The 20,717-nt window shown below is 39.4% G+C and overlaps 1 protein-coding gene across 1 annotated transcript in view; it reads right to left on the bottom strand.

Annotated features, from left to right (window-relative positions):
- The window catches only part of PLXNA4 (plexin A4), a 2,762,645-nt gene that overhangs the window by 2,557,193 nt on the left and 184,735 nt on the right, over positions 1-20,717 (bottom strand). Inside the window, exon 2 of the mRNA XM_044064236.1 lies at positions 17,616-18,885. Coding sequence (XP_043920171.1) covers positions 17,616-18,806 — 1,191 coding nt within the window. The 5' untranslated portion in view covers positions 18,807-18,885. The remainder of the gene's footprint in view (positions 1-17,615; positions 18,886-20,717) is intronic.

Raw genomic sequence — 20,717 nt, forward strand, 5'->3', positions numbered from 1 at the left:
CATTCCTTGATATTTTAAATCACTCATATCCTGAGTCCTACATAAATTACTTATGCGGACTGTAAAGGTAACAACGTAGCTCAACTCCAACTGTCCTAACACCCCCTGACCTCTGCACATCATGGCTGGGTAGTACCTGTATCATTTACAATTTTAGATGGATTGGACTCAAACTCCTGAATGCTTCTGCATATACTCAGCAAAACAAAATTATTAAAAAGCTGGCTTATAGGAATGACACTTTCATTACAGGTTCAGAGGTAGGCACTAGGCTATCTGCCCGAAGGCATTTATAAGCCTAGCCAGAATGTGTTGGCTTTCGCCGCCCCCTTAGATTAGTTCCCTGTGCCTCTGTCTAGCAGAGCCACTGAAGTGATCCCCGGTGTAAACTTTCTGTTTCCCATCCACTCGTCAACGTTTCTCTTGAAGAGTGTTAGTGAGGAGCTCTGCCTAATGTAGATTGGAATCTTGTTCCAAAGCATGGGATGTCTCTGGAACAGGAATCTATCCCTCCAGCACGTCCTATTTATTGTTGTGGTGAGGTTTAGATCCCTGGAGCACGTGGCTCGAGGGGATATGGTTTTCTTTAGGTGGTGCATGTCCATCAATTCTGGGTTGGACACGGCCTTATATGTCAGGCAGAGATCACCTCTGAGTAGGTGGTATGCAACCAAATAAAGCTGTAATTTCTTCAGTCGAGCTATATAGGGCATCTGTTTGAGGCCATTGATCCTCTTGGTGAGATACTTCTGTGGTCTTTCCAGCTGTTGCAGGTGTCTTGTAAGGTACATCCCAAATGGGGCATTGTACTCTATGGTGGATCTGATGAGTGATGAGTAAAGGGGCACAGTGACCTAATTTGATCTGGATGTGAACCCTTTTGTGATTAGGTGGGCCACACAGAAGGATTTTCTAACCACTTTGGCAATGTGATTATCAAAGGAGAGACTACTATCTACTTAGTTCCCCAGATCCCTTATTATGTCTTCCGTATTTAGGGAACTACCACCTATGTGGTAGTTTGTGGGTACTTTGTTTTTTCCAAAGGGGATGACTATGCACTTTTTGGCATTTAGCTTGAGGCCATGATTTTGACACCAGGTATCCATCTCAGTGAAACCCTTTTGGAGGATGTCTGTGTCAGCCAGAGAGTCAGTTATAACCCCTAGTTTGCAGTCATCTGCGAACTTGGTCAGCCATAGTCCTCCTGTGCTTGCCTGTACCTCTGAGAAGTATACTCCGAACAGGAGGGGTCTTACGACTGAGCCCTGGGGAATGCCACTTGTAACTGGATTAGAGTCGGACCTAGCTCCCACAACTCTCACCATGTGGGTACTGTCCGTGAGCCAGTTGGCAACCCATCTTGTGACATAGGGGTTTATGCTCATGCGGGTGAGCTCGTCTATAATACCAGAATGGTGAATGGTGTCAAAGGCCTTTGCAAGGTCTATGTAGGCTGTGTGTACCGCCATTCCCTCATCTATAGCATTGGTAACTGTCTCAAAAAAGAAGTCCACCAGGTTTAGGAGACATGATCTGCCCATAACAAAGCCGAACTGTGTATTATTCAGTTTATACCTGGTTGCATTAATGAAATTTTGCATTAGTATAATTTAAGATAATTGAAAAGACGGCACTTTATTTATTGATTCTACAATAGCCAGAGATATAATGTTAAACTGTTTCTTTATATCACATTCCACCAAGATGTAGCAAAGTTAATTAACAATTCAATAAATAATTGCTTACCTGTCCAACCAAGCTTACTTAAGTAAGTATAATCTGAAGGATCAATCAAGCATTTAGATAGAGGTTAAAAACAGTATAGTTTGCCTCTGGCTCCATGTGGTAGAAGATAACAGCCAGAACTAAGACCCAGATGACCTGAATTAGATTAGCAGCTTCCGTTATGGAGGACCCGGGCGGGGGGGGTGGGGGTGGGGGGGTGAATGGCTTACATACCTCACAATGGTCCAGAGTTTCTCAGAATGTCCAGATTTTTGACTCATGGTTTTAGTCGGTTCCTCATAAAATTTATGATTTTTCTGGCAAATCATTAAGGACTGAGGTCATTAAATAATGACAAAATTTGAGTTTCAAACTTCATATCTTTCAGAAAATGCATGTTAATGCAAAATCTGTTATTTTAGCAACTTTTGAAGTATATAAGAGCAAGTTTACAATTATATTCCTCTTTTGGGGCTCTTGTCTCTCTGTTGTTTTGGACTTTGTCCAGATGTCTTGCTCTGAGAAATTGAGAGGTATGGTGGCTTATGTCATCTCACCCATCCAAGGGACTGAAGGTTGCAGTCCATTCAGCATTATCTCTGGATACCACATTTCCATTGGTCTTTTTAGGGGTCTAATTTCCTGGAGAAAGGACTGTGTTTTCTTTCTGCCTGAAGGTCAGAGTATTGTAGGGCTCTCACATCAGTGAGCATGTATTTTAATTATCAGAAGGCAGATAGACGATACCTGAAAGCCCTGATGGCTGCCTGTATGATGATCTTCCATAGTCAACTCTCACCACCATAGAAAGTGGAAGGATTGGGCACAATTGGATGCAAGAAGGCTGAAGGCTGGCAGACACAGGAGGAATACATGCAACATAAAAAAAAACGTTCTTCTCAATTACGCTTCCTGACAAGTCTGGCTGTCTTAAAAATTTCTTAAATAAACAGCTAAACCAAGAGTTATGCTCCTTTGTACCATCTGAGGACTAGTGAAAATAAAAGTACCTGGTGCAAACTAGTTCTGACCATGTATACTTGAAAACAGTTGCATACAAAAGTAAATAAATAAATGTGCAGCTGAAGGAAAACAACTTTCTGGTCTGCCTGACCATTGCAGCTAGCTCTGAGAAGATTACCACCCACCCCCACTTTACTGTTACATCCAGCCAATGCTTTTTTGAATGCTTCTATAGTCACTGTTCCTTTCCCTGTCACCAGCCATATGGTTGATTCCATTCATTTGATGTCCTTTCAGTAGAGTGACATATCTAAAAAGAGAGGACTAGATTGAGCCCCTCTTAGATTAAGGTCATGTTCCACACAACCTGTCTCATAATTTTTTCCCTAATTCACTACCTTTACATTCTTCATTAATTACTTTGTCCATCCAGATCATGCCTCCTTCCTTCTGTGTCAAATTCAGAAGAGAAGTACACTCATTTGTTAAAACCTATTCACATGTGTCATGTCGTAGTGGTCAACTGTTGTGACTATAGTGTACAGGAACCTGGGTTCAAGACTTACAAGGGCTGCTTTCCAGGGATCACGTCAGTCTCCCTGTTAGACAGGGGTCCAGGGAAGTAAAGTACTGTGGGAAGAAATTGCCAGGGAATTGTTATGGCTAGGCTTGTATAGGCCCTATGGCTGATAGTCTAGTACCAACCTATGAACTCTCTACAGCTCTTATATCATCATTATTATCTTTTGTCATACCATTTAAATCAGGTTGGCTTTTAGTTCACTGAATATATAGATGTCAGAAGTGGTCATAGTATTCCAGATGAGGGCTCAAAATGGCTGGTACAGTGGACTTATTACCATCATATCTCTAGAATCAACTTCCCTCACAGCACAGCCAATCATATATCCTGAAGGATTTAGTAGTAAGGGTTTAATTTGTTTCACCTTCTTCATGATGATTCATTCAGGTAGTTACATTCACCCCCAAATTGTTTTCTTTATATATATTTGAAAAATCAAATTCTCTGAATTTGTATCATAAACAAGATTGTGCTTCATATGTATAGTTCCCTACATTCATACAAATTACAACTAAAAAGTCATATTAATCTTTTCAGCCAAACTGATAGTCCAATAAGATCTCTTCTGATGCTCCAACCATTGTGCATTTAATATCTCTCCCATCTTGGCATCATCAATGAAGAGTTCAGTCCAGTACTCACTGCCTAGCAATGTCTCTGCTATGCACACACTGAAGAATGATGATCTTAGAACTGACCCTGCAACATCCTAGTGAAATTTCTTCTTACCCCTTATCCCTCAGTTTAATTTCTCCAAATCTTTTGGGTTTCTAAAACCATGACAGGAATGGACCCTATTCCTAAGGTCAGGGTATAATTAATGAAATTAGCACTGTTTAAAACTTTGATGTCAGCCAAAAGTGTTCTTTACAGAACCCGCAATGTGCCTAGAAATGACTCTTTCTGCAATTCATATGCAGTTACACATATTGGTAACATATCTAAATGCAACTCACTTTGCCCTTACTATGAACCCCACAATGTAGCTGCAGTTTTTAAACATACAGGTATAACTGTTCAACAAACCCATTATATTCTTAAAGAATTTTTGTATAGATAAGCCCTCTTCTACATTGAGTAGTGGGGAGAAGGGGGAACTACAGAATGAACAGGCACTCTACCTAAGTACAATGTTCAATCATAGCCTCACCTCAGGTTTTGTGCCTACTGAATGGTGCACCGTGATGGTTATCCCACTCCACAAAGGGGGAGCCACGACGGACCCCAGGAACTACCACCCCATTAGCCTGACTAGCCTGGTCTGCAAGGCCTTGGAATGTATCATCATGGAAATCATAAATAAAGACACTGGTAATTTCCAAACTCTGGACCCTACCCAGTTCGGGTTTGTAAAAGGCAGATCATGTCTCCTAAACCTGATTGACTTCTTTGAAGCCATCACCAAAGCCATAGATGAGGGTAAGGTGGTTCACACAGCTTATCTAGATCTTGCCAAGGCTTTCAACACCATCCCCCACTCTGGAATTATAGATAAGCTCACTAAACTAGGTATAAATCCCTATGTCACAAGATGGGTTGCCAACTGGCTCATGGACAGAGCCCACACTGTGAAAGTAGCAGACTCCAAATCTGACTTCAGACCAGTGACAAATGGAGTACCACAGGGTTCAGTCCTGGGTCCTCTCCTGTTTGGTGTCTACCTCTCTGAAGTACAGGCTAACACAGAAGGTCTTTGGCTAACAAAGTTTGCAGATGACTACAAACTAGGAGCCATAATCGAAACTCCTAACAATGTGGACATAATACAAAAGGGCCTCACTGAGACAGATGCCTGGTGTCAAAGCCATGGCCTGAAGCTCAATGCCAAAAAGTGTATTGTCATCCCCTTTGGTAAAAACTCTGTACCCATCAACTACCACATAAGTGGTAGTCTGCTTAATGCCGAAAGTGTGATAAGAGACCTTGGGACACAGGTGGACAATAGTCTCTCCTTTGACAATCACATTGCCACAGTGGTCAGGAAATCCTTCTACATGGCTCATCTCATCACAAAAGATTTCTCATCCAGAAAAAAAGAGGTCATTGTTCCCCTCTACTCATCACTCATTAGACCCATTATAGAGTACAACGCCCCTTTTTGTAAGTACCTCACAAAATATCTACAACAACTGGAAAGGCCACATAAATACCTCACAAAGAGGATTAATGGCCTCAAACAGATGCCCTACACAGACCGTCTCAAAAAACTCCAGCTTTACTCCTTCGCATATCTTTTTTGGCTAGGCTTGTATAGGCCCTAGAGCTAATAGCCTAGTACCTACCTATGAACCTATGGAAGTATCTTAAAATTTGAATTATCTTGTATTCTGTGGACAGTGCATTGTTTTCAGCAAAAAAAAAATGTAACCAGATATCTGTTTAAGCAGTTACATAGTGCCAGGGTTGCATGGGGGCCAAAGGGACTGTAACTGCTGCATTCATATGTTCAGCCATACTCTATGTTTCTATGGTGATGAGGTAGCCTTACAAACACTGTTCTGTTTAGCCAGTTCATCAGCTTCTCTATACTCTGCAGTTCAAACTTTCTCTCCTTCTTTCATTTTCCATCTCTTCTACATCGTGGTTAGCAGATGTTTACTGCCTATAACAGGGTCACATACTATGAATACAATGGCATGTTCTTTCCCATTTTATATTTTCACTGTGGAGTGGCACTGCAACACAATTCTTTTTTTTTTTTTTTTTTTGTAGAATTTTGAGTAGAGATGTTTGCCTATCAGGAAGACTTGCATGTTCTTCCCATATATCTGAGTAAGCTGTCACTTATTTCACAGACTCAGTCAGTGTTTAGTCCCAAGTATAAACTGCTGGAATCTGGCCCTTATTTATTTTATTTTATTTATTTATTTATTTATACAATTTGCTAACTGGGGAGCAAACATCAAGCAGAACAAAAAATGTATACAATAAAAGAGCATGCTCTAAACAAAGGAACATTTAATGTAGAACAGAATAACAAATGACCTAAGAAAGTAGGCAACAGAAACCATTACGTGTAATATTTACATCAGGCAGAGTAGTGATGTATTAGGAGTTACAGAAGAGATGCTACAGTGAAAAATGATAGGCAGCACATGTTAGAGAATGGGAAGGCTAGGCTATGTCACCTGATGCAGAGCATTTACAAGCAGCTTGTGCTGTGTGATATTGTTTATGTTTTCCTCAAAAGGAGGAGTAGTTAGAGAGGTCTTTAAGACTTGAAAGAAGATGCCTCCAGAGCTTGGGTCCAAGGGTAGAAAGGGAGTGGTCAGAGCAATGACATCTTGCTTGAGGTGCTTGCAAGAGAGGCCCCTATGAACTTCAAGGTTATATTTTGGATAAGTAATTTAGAGGAAAGAGAAGGACAGGAGTTTTCCTTCAGGAACTAGAAATATTGGTATTCAAGGAGTAGAGTCTGTCTCATGATGAACCAGCAGCCAGTTGGCATTGGCTAGTGTAAGGCAGTGACATTCATACTTTGGGGAACGGTTAATGAAGTGGCACATGGAATTTGAGACTGGACAGTGGCAGAGTTTCTTTTGGTGGCAGATGCTACAAGAGGTAAACATTACTAAATTTGGGCTGGAAGAATTTATTTGCCAATAGCATTTCTTGTTGGTCAGGAGAGGAAAGAGGAGAGTTTGTTGGCCCTGAAGAGTAAAACGTTTATTGTCTTCTTCCGGGTGTTTTTGAGATGATGGTGGAAGTCAGGTGATAGATCAAGACAGACTCCTAGGTATTTGATGTTGTTAACCTGCTCAATGGCATTGTTAAGATGATCAAGATTAAGAAGTGAGCGGGGTTTCTCTTGCCTTTTAGTGGAGGTTCTGAAGAGCACAGTTTTCGTTTTTGAGGATTAAAGTAATATTTTTTTTGCTATTAACCATGTTAATGAGTGGGACAAAACCTCTTTGTAGATCATGTTGAAATGAGTGGATTGTGTTACTGATGTGGAAGGTAACCATGTCATCAACATATACTTAGATTGGAAGTTAGGGAAGGTTGAGTTGCAGCTTATTTATAAAAATGGAGAAAAGAAGAGGGGCCAGTAAAGACCCTTGAGGGATTCATTTAAGTAAGGGAGTGGTGGCTCTAGTTTACCAAAAATAAAATGGATTTAGCATATTGTCTAAAATAGAAAGTCTTAATCTGGCAAAACAAAAGAATAGGTCTTTGCAGAAGTATGACAGAATATGTTGTACGGAACTGCATTTACCCAGACCGAGTGTTTGAAAGAAGAGATCCATTTCAATTCATTAATGTCTTGAGAAAGAGATTTGTGGTATGTTACCAAAGGATAAAAAAAAACACTCAGCGAACACCAATTTTCTATACTGTTGCCTTGTCCTTAAATTGAACGATTTAATATATTTTCCTGTGAGGCAAAATTTCTTACATAATTCTCACTGATCACTACCAGGACACAGCTACTAACAGTTTCAAGAAAAACAGAGTCTGAACCCATGGTGTGAACATGCCATCACTGGAAATTATAAAAGCACTTTCAAACATCTTTAGAAGTTTAACACTGTAAAATGGTAGTTTATATGTACATTTCTATAACCGTAACTACTCAGTCTATTTTCTCAAGATGTGTATAACAAGCAGGGTGGTCAGGTAAGAAAATGTTTCTAATTAAAGTGAAAACAATCTTTTATAAGATTGCTAGACAGGTGTCCAGAGAAGTAAATAGTGTGGGAACAAATAGCCAGGGAATTGTTATGGCTAGGCTTGTATAGGCCCTAGTACCGATAGCCTAGTACCAACCTATGAACCTATATGTATCAGGAAAGAACTTCCATTCAGGGTCAGTATGGTACTGCAGGCTGGCAGATCCCTTTCACAGGTGAAGAAAGTTACTTTCACATGAATGTCTATGAAGATTGGAGAAGAGATAGGACACAGGCACAGTTGCACGACTGTCTATGGAGACTGGAGAAGAGATAGGACACAGACACAGGCACAGTTGCACCATTGTCTATGGAGACATTAGAAGAGCTAGGACACAGACACAGGCAAAGTGGCAACATTGTCTATGGAGACTGGATAAGAGATAGGACACAGGCACAGTTGCACCATTGTCTATGGAGACTGGAGAAGAGATAGGACACAGACACAGGCACAGTTGCACCATTGTCTATGGAGACTGGAGAAGAGATAGGATACAGACAAAGGCACAGTTGCACCATTGTCTATGGAGACTGGAGAAGAGCTAAGACACAGGCACAGTTGCACCATTGTCTATGGAGACTGGAGAAGAGCTAGGACACAGGCACAGTTGCACTATTGTCCATGGAGACTGGAGAAGAGATAGGACACTGACACAGTCACAGTTGCACCATTGTCTATGGAGACTAGAGAAGAGCTAGGACACAGGCACAGTTGCACCATTGTCTATGGAGACTGGAGAAGAGCTAGGGCAGAGGCACAGTGGCACCATTGTCTATGGAGACTGGAGAAGAGATAGGACACAGACACAGGCACAGTTGTACCATTGTCTATGGAGACTGGAGAAGAGATAGAATACAGGCACAGTTGCACCATTGTCTATGGAGACTGGAGAAGAGATAGGACACAAACACAGGCACAGCTGCACCATTGTCTATGGAGACTGGAGAAGAGAGAGGACACAGACACAGGCACAGTTGCACCATTATATATAGAGACTGGAGAAGAGCTAGGACACAGACACAGGCACAGTTGCATCATTGTCTATGGAGACTGGAGAAGAGATAGGACACAGACAAAGGCACAGTTGCACCATTGTCTATGGAGACTGGAGAAGAGATAGGACACAGACAAAGGCACAGTTGCACCATTGTCTATGGAGACTGGAGAAGAGGTAGGACACAGACATAGGCACAGTTGCACCATTGTCTATGGAGACTGGAGAAGAGAGAGGACACAGACACAGGCACAGTTGCACCATTGTCTATAGAGACTGGAGAAGAGCTAGGACACAGTCACAGGCACAGTTGCACCATTGTCTATGGAGACTGGAGAAGAGATAGGACACAGACACAGGCACAGTTGCACCATTGTCTATGGAGACTGGAGAAGAGATAGGACACAGGCACAGGCACAGTTGCACCATTGTCTATGGAGACTGGAGAAGAGGTAGGACACAGACACAGGCACAGTTGCACCATTGTCTATGGAGACTGGAGAAGAGGTAGGACACAGACACAGGCACAGTTGCACCATTGTCTGTGGAGACTGGAGAAGAGAGAGGACACAGACACAGGCACAGTTGCACCATCGTCTATAGAGACTGGAGAAGAGCTAGGACACAGGCACAGTTGCACCATTGTCTATGGAGACTGGAGAAGAGATAGGACACAGGCACAGTTGCACCATTGTCTATGGAGACTGGAGAAGAGCTAGGACACAGACACAGGCACAGTTGCACCATTCAGGAGCTTGATTAATGTTAACCAAGCCAAGCATAATATTCACATTTTTTTGTACCTGGTAACATGCATCAGAAGTGTACATATATAATATTGTAAGCCCTGGATTATGTTTTAGCAATTTAAATATGTACTTCTATTGTGTATCGGATATGTATCCAGATAGACCAGCCCAGTTAACAAATGTAAAATAAAATAAAATAAATAAATAAATAAATTAATTAATCATTAAATGGTATTATTTTAATGTGCAGACAGCTGCTTTACTTCTTCCTTTATTTCATTGGAACACTCTGGCTAACAATGTTGGATAAAACTGAAAGGTTATAATAAGTCCATGCTATTCATACTTTACTCCTAGAAGCTCATTGGCCATCAGGTGATATGACCAGGCAGAACATTTTTAAAAATGCGGCAGTTCTAGAAAGTTCCAAGAGTCTGCCCTGCAAAGCTGGCACCAAACAGAATCTTCCCACATTGCGGGTTTCTTGTCTGTTGCATCAGGCACACACACACAGGCACGCACACACACACACACACACACACACACACACACACACACACACACATACACATATACACATATACACACACACACACACACACACACACACACACACACACACACACACACACACACACACACACGGATATGAAAGAACAATTTAGCACTGTATGTCCTTCTACCAGCATATCTCTGGAAGTGCTGGTGGAAACTTGAGATCGCCTACGAAAAAAAAAATTCAAGGAGAGAGCATGCCATCTCCTTGAAGAAAGTGTAAAAGCCAAAAACTGGATCAGAAAAAGCTGTATGGGACAGCAATGCTAACACTATACCACCATGACAACCTGCAGATTTTCAAGAAATTTTATATATCTTTAAAAATGAAATGTATGCCTATGGAATATTGCTGGCTTTATCAAAGTTGATTATAAGGAAGCCAGATGGTGAGAGCCAGGAGACTAACTTTTTATATGTGGTAGCTGTTCATACCATATTCCAGAGCAAGGAGCTGCGCCCCCAAATGAATATAACTAACTCAGAGATTGCCAAACCTTAGGGTGAGTGATTTCACTTAGCAACTCCTGCCTTAACTAAATAAGCTTCAGTGAAATCAGCCTTAACAAAGTGTCTGACACAGTGTGGGAGTGCTAGCGTGTGTATGTTTGTGAGTGAGTGAGTGAGGGGGGTTCAGATAAAAGCAATAGAAAGTAGTGTGTGTGTGTGTGTGTGTGTGTGTGTGTGTGTGTGTGTGTGTGTGTGTGTGTGTGTGTGTGTGTGTGTGTGTGTATTTTTGTCTGTGTGTGAGAAAGAAAGAGAGAATGTATTTCTTATCTGATGATCTTGATGAGTGGATGGGAAATAGAAAATTCACCCCGGGGATCACTCCAGTGGTTCTACTTGATAGAGGCAGTGGGAAGTAATGTCAGGCAGCAGATGCCAGGGCACTTCTATGGGCTAGGCTTGTAAAGGTTCCAGGGCCATTAGCCTAGTACACAACTATGAACCTAGGACTACATTTGCTCACACATCTCATGAAGTAAAATTACTGATGGTTATTTCCACAGAACATCTAAGAATGTATAAATCCCCTTCAGCGGGAGAAAGAAAATTATTTTATTTAATAAAACAGTTTTAATTTCAGGTGTAACAGGTGAAAACACACAGATATACACACATGCTTGTGCAAACAAACATGTTATTATTAATGCATTACAAAAAGTGACATGCTTGTGAGGTAAAGTAGCATGCAAACTATGCTGTAATTTGTAAATATTGTTGCAATGAAGATCTGTCCTGTAAGCTGAACTTTTCCATTGTAAAAAGTGGCAATGCAATGTTATAAAACCCAGGTGCCTCAGAGGGTTTGACATTTCTTTTTTATGAAATTATTTATAGTGCACTGGATGATCCTCTAACATCAATCAACACATGACCAAAATGTTCCCTAAAGATGATTGATGATCATATACCCTTCTGTTATTGATACAGCGATACTCGCCTTGTTCCAGAAAGGTTGACAGCAAGAGGTCATGGCAGCCATTGGCTATCTGCAAATTAAGAAGAAAGAACTAGAAAGTGCATCTCACAAATTAAGCATAAACTTAATTATGTTGTTTTCATCCAATGGCCCTTTACTTTCCTACATTCAGACAGACTGGATTTCATAACTTTGATTTACTTATTGTTATGGGCGGCTACAGTGGTACAGCGGTTAGCGTTGTCACCTCACAGCAAGAGGTTCTCCAGTTCAATCCTCAGCTGGGGTGCCTTCTGTGTAAAGTCTGCATGTTCTCCCTGTGGTTGCGTGGGTTTCCTTCGGGTGCTCCGGTTTCCTCCCACATCCCAAGGACATGCTGTAGGTGGATTGGACACTCTAAATTGGCCCTAGGTGTGAGTGTGTGCATGTGTGTGCCTTCTGTGGAAGGTTGGGCACCGGCTGGCAACTCAACACTGTAAAACTCTACTGCCAATCATGAGCAGACAGGTGATCCACTGTGGCGACTCCTAACCGGGAAAAGCCAAAATAAGATCAAGATTTACTTATTGTTATCCTGTTATAGGAGTTATAAAAACTGTTTTGGAGTTACTCCAACAGGGTGCCCTGTTTTTGCCTGCATCTATCCTGGATTGTGTATTGTTGTTACATGCCTATAAAAAGCTAAATGTATCTGTATGATACCCCTAAAGTCTATACCCCTTTACACGGATATGAAAAGCTGTCAGTGTGACAGGATTTACTAGCCATCTTAAATAAAGTGAAATGCACTAATTTCTTAGATTGCATGTCACCAGACGTGAGCCACCTTTCTTATCTTTCTCATTTAAGATGTCAGTGTCTCTGTTTCTCCTCTTGGAACACAAAGAAGCATTTGTTTACAAAATGTGTGCCCTGCTGTCCATTCTACACTTTTTTATCAGTGTTCTGCTGTCCCTAAATATACTTTCTCTGCCTGAAAGATTAAGCAATATTTCTCCACTTAATTATTCATACAAGTTTGAACTCTAGCCACTGTAGTTTTAATTTCTTTTTCTCTGTCACTAACCTTTACTAGATTATACATTCCAACTGATTTCCATATTTCACTATTGGTTTTCTGGCTTAGACATTTCACTCTCTTTTTTTACTTTTACATACATTTTTTTGTTGATCTAGTGCATATTCTCATGTTTATTTTGTTTTATCCACTCTTAGTTAAGTTATAATCAGCAATATTCCACATTTGCTTAGCCCCGATACAGTTCATCTTCCTTGTTTCTGTCATTTTTCCATCTGCATTCATTTCATCCTTCTGTTCAACATGTTGCAAAGCCTGCCTGATAGCTTTATTATGTATCCTAACTGGTAGCTTTCATGATTAGGGGCTATAAAGTCTAGAGTTCAACTGCGAGCTGGAAGAACTCCCTTAGCCTCTCCAAATTATCATTAACAACATCAGGTTGAATGTTCACTTTATTCTTGTAGAGAAACTCACCAGTTGTACCATAATATTCCTCCTAGGAAGAATCAGACAGTATTTGTTCCCTGACACCTTAAATACCAGACTACTCCAGTACACCAGTGAAAGTTTGTTTCATATCCAGCACTGTCACTAAATTCCCCATACCATTCCTAGTTATCTTGCTAGTTTATTGTCCATTTCTTCCACTTAGGAAGACAGACTACACAGTTTGTCTAGCCTCCTTTTTATATACTCCCTTTGATCTCTGATTGATGCCCTCTGTTATAATTGTACACCACTCCTGCAAGCACCTTTTTGGATAATGCATAGCAGCTATGCTACTTTTCCATTGTCTGCACACACCGGCCCATATTCCATTACTTTACACTTGCTACCCAGTCACAGAAAGTAGCAGCTGCAAGTTTCACCCTATTCTGGACAAATTTCTCAAATTATATGGGATAAGTTCACCCATTTTATTCAAAATCCAGTCTTCTTTTGCCTGACATCCTGGGTCATACCATAGTAGCTTATTGGGAAGATCTTTGCTTCACAGCTCCAAGATTCTGTCTTCTCCTGATAACTGCCTGTGTGAAATATACATTTACCCTCTGTCTGCATGGATTTCCAGTTTCCTCCAACTCCCCAAACCATATAAGCTAGATGATTTTTCTGAATTATCCATATACATGTATACAAGATATACCTTTGTCCTTGTAGACTGGGTCATGGATGAAATTGGTACCATGACCAGCCTACTTAAAACATTTTCAAATAATAAACTAAACTAAAATAAAATAAAATACAGTTAGAAAAGGGGTCAGTGGAATACTTGCTTGTGCTATTATTGTGTTCCTTGTGTTGTCATTCTTGAGTGCCTTGTCATGTTATTATTTTGTGCCTTGTCATTATTGCATCCTTTCCATGACCTCACTTTCAACAGCCCTCCGCTGATATATTAAAGCCATCTTTATTGCTATGCATTCTTGATTTTATGTTTTCATTAATGTTTTTTTCAATTCACAACTTAGAAACCACCTGCATTTTCACATACAAATACAAGTTCCATATTGTGCTGTCAAACCCTGCCAGTAAGACTATAGCAGACACTCTCAGCATGTTAAACTTATAACATGTGTTACTCAAAAACTAAATATGCTGACACAACCTCAGTTGTAGAATGCTATTATACCCCCTGTCCTACCCTAAACATAGATAAATGCACTTCAGAACTACGTAAAATTCTAGTTATGTATAACAATGAGTGTTTCATTTCTGCATGTATACTTGGTGGATATTTTTAACACCAGTAATTCTGCATTGCAAACTTTTGGTTATAATAGTCATTTCATGACACACAGTACTACAGCATGTCTCAGGAGAACAGAATTGTTCACGCACGCACATTCCCTCTATAAATCAGAGTAGGCTCCCGAATTATTTCTTAAGCAGTTCAGCAACCACCACCATTTTACATACATATCCACAGAAGTCCGCTGGGACTAATTCAGTGCTATGAATGTGGGTTAGGTTGTTCTGTGAAATTTGTCACCTTCATCTTCCTCTATGTTTTAGTCAAGCTGGCAGAGCATGAGTAAGTGAGTCCTAAGGGACAGAAAGTCTAAAATACTGGTGTGTAAAACTGTTAAAAGAAGAACAAAATGTATTTATATGCCTGTAAATAACCGAGCTAGTAAACTACTAACTTAACTTCACACACATATATAAGTATTATATATATATATATATATATATATATATATATATATATATATATATATATATAAATGCAGCTACACACACACACACATATATATATATATATATATATATATATATATATATATATATATATATATATATATATATATATATATATACACACACACACACACACACACACACACACACACACATATATATATATATATATATGTGTGTGTGTGTGTGTGTGTGTGTGTGTGTGTTCCCATACACACACACATTTACATCAATTATATGTGGTAATGCTTAAAACAGTCAGATGTCATTAATGGGTTCTAGTTGGCCTCTTGCTACATTGTGCTCATTAATGGGTTCTAGTAACTTTGTACAAGTCATGTGACTGTATGCATCATTAGACATGCATTACGATGACATTATTGCAGGAGACACTACTGATTATCACAGGTAAAATCACATTTGACCGAACAAGGGAAATGCACGGTGCTGACACCAAGTGCCCAGCAAATGGAGAGATATTTGTGCTTCAGTCTAAGAAGCAAAAGAGAAGGATGAACTTTTTTATTGGACAATACACTGTAGGATTCACATTTCTTGACTCGTGTCCATTTAATAAAATACCAAATGCTTGTTTTTTTTTGTTCAGAAAACAAAAACTTCAACAAAACTTTAAGAGAAAATATTCAAATGTTAAATGAGTTAAGACATTTGCTTTTGAAGTCCAGTTTAAAAGTTTTCTGGTGAAGGGGTGTACTGCAACATTTTCTATGATAGGTACCCCTCAAAAGCAAAATATAAGGCCACACAACCTTTGTGCATGAAGTACATGAAAATTCTACATGCTACTTCCTAAGCTTCTGAACATGTGAAAATATCTAGTTTCTGATTTAAACAATCTTGTGGTACAAATGTTTGATATTTTGTCTGTAGATCTTTCAGTTTCTCTCTATCAACAGAATGCATGACTGATTCAAAAAAACTTATTGACCCATGGATATTTCCCTACAGTATGTGGGTGTGTCATACTAATTCCTATATACTACATATAGGTATAGACTGCATATAAAGACATATACCATCTATAGGTAAACAACAGAAGCAGCAAAATACTTAACAAGTCTGCTTGAGTGCTTTGGCTGGGCCTATCCAAGTAGCTCTCTCCTTTTCCACCCTTTTGCTACGTGACATAAGTCATGTTAGTCATTCATGTAGAGCAACATTCTAGCAACACTCCAGTAGTGCAGTTACTGATCTCATTTGTCCACTGTGAAGTAATGTCAAACTTCAATGTTCGCTCTTAAGCTGAAATGCTGTTCAGCAGTTCTCTGCAGAAACATTTCCTAGATAATGTAACACAGTTAAACCATATCTCCCTTTTCCCTTCTCTCCTCAACTTGCATACATTGGATTTTTAAAACTAATAATTGCTTGCATTTTATTTAAAGTCCTGCATCAGACCTGATTAACTTAAACAAAATGCCAAAATTAATTCCTTAACAAAATTTGCTAATTACAACCACTATCTCCTCAAACCATAAGATTTCAAAGGTGCACTTGAAGAAACTTAAAAGATCATTCTTATAAGAGTACTAAACTTGCAACTCTTTTAGAAATTTCTGATAACACATTTTGAAGGCCCAATAATAGAACTAGAAATGGTCAGTTAGGCTTAAGGCTAATGTGATGGGGAAGTTACCGTATCCAGTGGCAGATACTTGGGGTCAACAAATAATGAGAATCATTCTTGAGGTTGGGAAGGGTTTAAAAGCCATACATAGTACAGTGCGCTCCTTTTACAATGGGCTATGTAAGCAATGGTATAACCAGGTGTGTTGTCAGAACCTTCCATAACAAAAACCTTTCTGAGATTCTCTCTAAAATATTTAACATACTGAGGCCTGATGCTTGTGCACTAAAACCAGGTTTGGACATTTGAGAGTGGCCACATGAAGTTGCAAAGTGCAAAATGAAAGTTCATGTCCACATTTCTTTGTACAAAGGTAGTAAAGTAAGTATGCAATGATCTTATTTTTCACCTGAAAATAGCAGTATAACTGGGCAATGAAAGTAAAACCACCAAAGTTACTGTATGAACATCTTCATAAAAATTTCACAAAACTAGGAAGCATCTTTACCATGTGAATTATGTGCTTGACCGATACAGCAAAGTAGTTACACCTCTAACAACTGTAACATGCAGTAGACTCTAGGCACATATGAGATCAATGGAATTAGATGACATTCCATTGCTCATATTTAATTGATTTATTTATTAGCCTGTTAAACAGTAAACAACATTCATACTGACAACAATTTGTATCAGTAAAATTGCTTGCTAATTCAGTCGGTCTTATTTAAGCCTATTAAGTCCACTGGATATTCATGCCCTTTTTCAGGGGACCATGTTTAAGTGACTTGCTCAGAAAGTTGGACAGCGTGCAAGTAGAAATTTATGGAACCGAACCCTGATGCCTTAACCCCTTCTAAATTGCTAGACAATCCTGTTCTGACACCTATTACAGCAATTTTACAGAACCTTAGTGAAATGCCAGCAAATAGCTTCTTGCAATAAGAGATTGTAATATTAATTAAAGACTGATTTCCTTTCTGTTTTGCCACATAATGTTTCTTTTCAAGAAAGTTGTTACAAACACATTGGCATAAGCTTTTGGATCTTATTTGGCATGACTTAATGATTACCTTTCAACCATCATTTAGCAAGCCATTGACATTGTAAGTAATAGCCAATAAAGTCTGTCACTTACCGCACTGCCGCAAGGAACATCCTTTACTTTAAGCCATGCTAGATCCAATGTGCCCTCACCCTTGTAGCAAGACTGAAGCCTATCCTTTATACGATCATTGATAGATTTTAGAACAAAAATGCAAAGGGCAGACTCATCCAAAGACTTAAGCCTTCTCTTCTGTCCTTTTGAGAAGATGGTATATAATATAGCATCATCTGGGTTGATGTGCAAGTACCGAGCCAAGATGACTCCAGCTTTAGATAGATAAGCAGCCTGAAGCAAACGGTATTCCACACCATTTTTCACGCAACCAATAGGAACTTCAACATATGAGTTAAAGGCAGTATCCTCTTTGCAAAGCCTGACCAGTTTAGATGTGTAGACCTGCTCTTTTGTTGCAGAACCAGAAGGGCTGAGCATTTCAGGTTGAAGGGTCAAGAAGTATACAAAATTTCCACTACTGAATCCATATATGTAGTAGATGTCAAAATCGGGAATAGTCGTAAAAGTATCAGAAGGAATCTTTATCATGCTAGCTACAAACTCATCATGGAAAACATAAGCAAACATTGCATCATCTTCTGAGTTTTTAGTCAACTTTCTACTGGAGATGGTAGGAAAGTACTCTGGTTTACCATCGACAGCAGTGGCAATAAACAATTTATCCTCTGTGTTGCTATGCGAAACAACTACTCCAAAAACTGAACCACTGTCATTCACCCCTGATAAGTAGTGCTCCTTTTTATGAAAGGGTTCTCCAAGTTTGAACAAGTCATCAAGTTTTAGCAGCTTGCATATTCCTTGGTAGAGGCTCCCACATGCTAGTAACCTGTTCTCTTTGTAGTCAATTAGAAGCATTTTATTAACATTGTTTGTTAAAGTTAAATGTTCATTACATGGCTGGACTATCCGTGGTGGATAACATTTTGGATTATCCTCATCTGGACCTGTCTGATGTGTAACCATGACCTTCAAGTCACTAGAAAGTTTGTAAATCCTATTAACAGCCCCTAAATAAATATAGCCAAGCCGTTCATCGACTACTAAGTGGTTAAAAGTCCAATCAGGAAACTCAGCATGGAAAGTACGAAAATCTTTGTTTATCCTCACTGGTTGTCTAGACACGGGTGAAACTCTAATAATTAGAATGTGGAAGATAAAAAAGGTCCAGTTCCACATGACTGCTGACATCATAATTTCTAATATCATCTGCCCCTATCTGGTATTCCTGCACTGTTTGCCCCTGCGTGGTGTCTCTGTGCAGTCTTCTGATCGTTCCTGTATCGTCCTACAAAACAGTGACAAAGAAAGAAGAGATAAGTGAGAGAGCAGAAAGAAAGTTAGATAAAATACTACATAATATCTCTTATTCTTGACAACCATTTCAGAATTTATGATTCATATCATTCACCTTTGTTCAGCATAATAGAATGATAATTTGTATATTTCAGTACCAGTGACACCACCTTTTTAATTTTTAACTGTATAAGGAAATCCAGCAGGATTAGTGACAGTGTAACTGCTATTCTCTTGGCAGCATAATACATAATTATACAGACAGGGCCAGAACAAAGAAACAAGAAAAAATATGTTAAATGAAAAATAACTATATGAATGATATTTGTACATCTTCTTAATTAAGATCCTTTTATATAGGAAGTTTCCAGCTACCACTGGCCACAGCAGTGCACAATACACATGATGTTGCTTAGGATGGGCATCTTCATAGACTTAATTTTTGTCTGTATTTGTGGCTGTCCTACTTCCAAAAAGCTGAAAATCATAAACTCTGTATTTCAATAAGCACAACACCATTTTCTGTAATCCTCACTAGATGGCATAACTAATAGCACATGTAAGCGTAAAATCATACCAGCAGAAAGACAGACCATCAGAATATTCATCTTTGCATAGCTGAGCAATTAACTCTACTGCAATTACTGACACAGTTTATAGTCTTCCGTCATCTGTACCCCCATCCAAATATCTCTTGGTACATTCCACCCTTTCTTAAAACTACCAGCTTTTTATTTTTGGTGAGGGGAAAAATGCTACATATGTTGGTACCACCTTTCTTGTCAAAGATATTCTCAAGAATTATATATTGTCTTTTTCTGCTCTCATTTTTCCCAAGAATCCTGCAACACATGGTCTGAGATGTGAATTAAAATTGACACAAACTCTAGACACAACAGCAGTCAAAGATCCCACCACCAAACTCTTAAAATAACTGCATGAACCCTCCCTTTTACATAAAATGCGCATTCTGTTACTAGCCATCAGAAGACTATGACTGATTATAGTTGAGAACATAGCTCACCAACGATCAAAAAGAAAGGAATCACATTTGGTCATCTTAGACATTAGTCAATATATGGGAGCTCACAAAAGCACAGAACCCTATGCAAGGACTCATGTTACTTTTTTGCAAATCTGGCCTTGATTCAGACTGATCAGATCCTGAGCAGTTCCTCTAGTCAGTTAAAATGATGGCCATTATTTCACTTTTGCTTTTCCTGTCATCTCTTTTCAATTCACTTTTACTTCCTGTGTCTCTCCAGATGCTCTCCCTCCATTATTACCATAACCACCATCACTATGAGCAGTTTTGCAGCAGTAAAGTGACAGCCTTTATAGACTGGTTCCATACATGGGCAAAATACTGAATAGATAATCTTACTACTAACACCACAGTGGCAGAATGAGTGGTTGACATCCTTTGTGGTATAGAATCCCTACTAATGCATCCAGCTATCTGGTTCACTCTTACTGTACCCATGCTGCACAGCTCTGAATGATGTATGTTCCTTCCTGTGTTCTCTGCTCTCCACCTGCCATTCCTGTGACATAGTTACATGTGGATTCCCATCCTTGATACACTTTGTGATGATGTGAGGTATTGCCAAATATGCCAGGAGAAGTGAGGCAGTGGATGTATAACATATGCCAGCATAGCTAGCTGGAGTTCTGTAAAAAAAATATATGTCATTTGTATATCAAACTGATTTGTACAGGTGCTTTTGTTAAAAATGTTTTTGTAACGTTGCTTGTCCTAAAAAAATGTACCAACAGTGGGTCCTGCTGGACAGAAAAAGTATACCTGTATCTTAGACTGTATGG

Source organism: Protopterus annectens, chromosome 2.part2, assembly GCF_019279795.1.
Source record: "Protopterus annectens isolate FY-2018-M chromosome 2.part2, PAN1.0, whole genome shotgun sequence".
Taxonomy (NCBI): Eukaryota; Metazoa; Chordata; order Ceratodontiformes; family Protopteridae; genus Protopterus; species Protopterus annectens.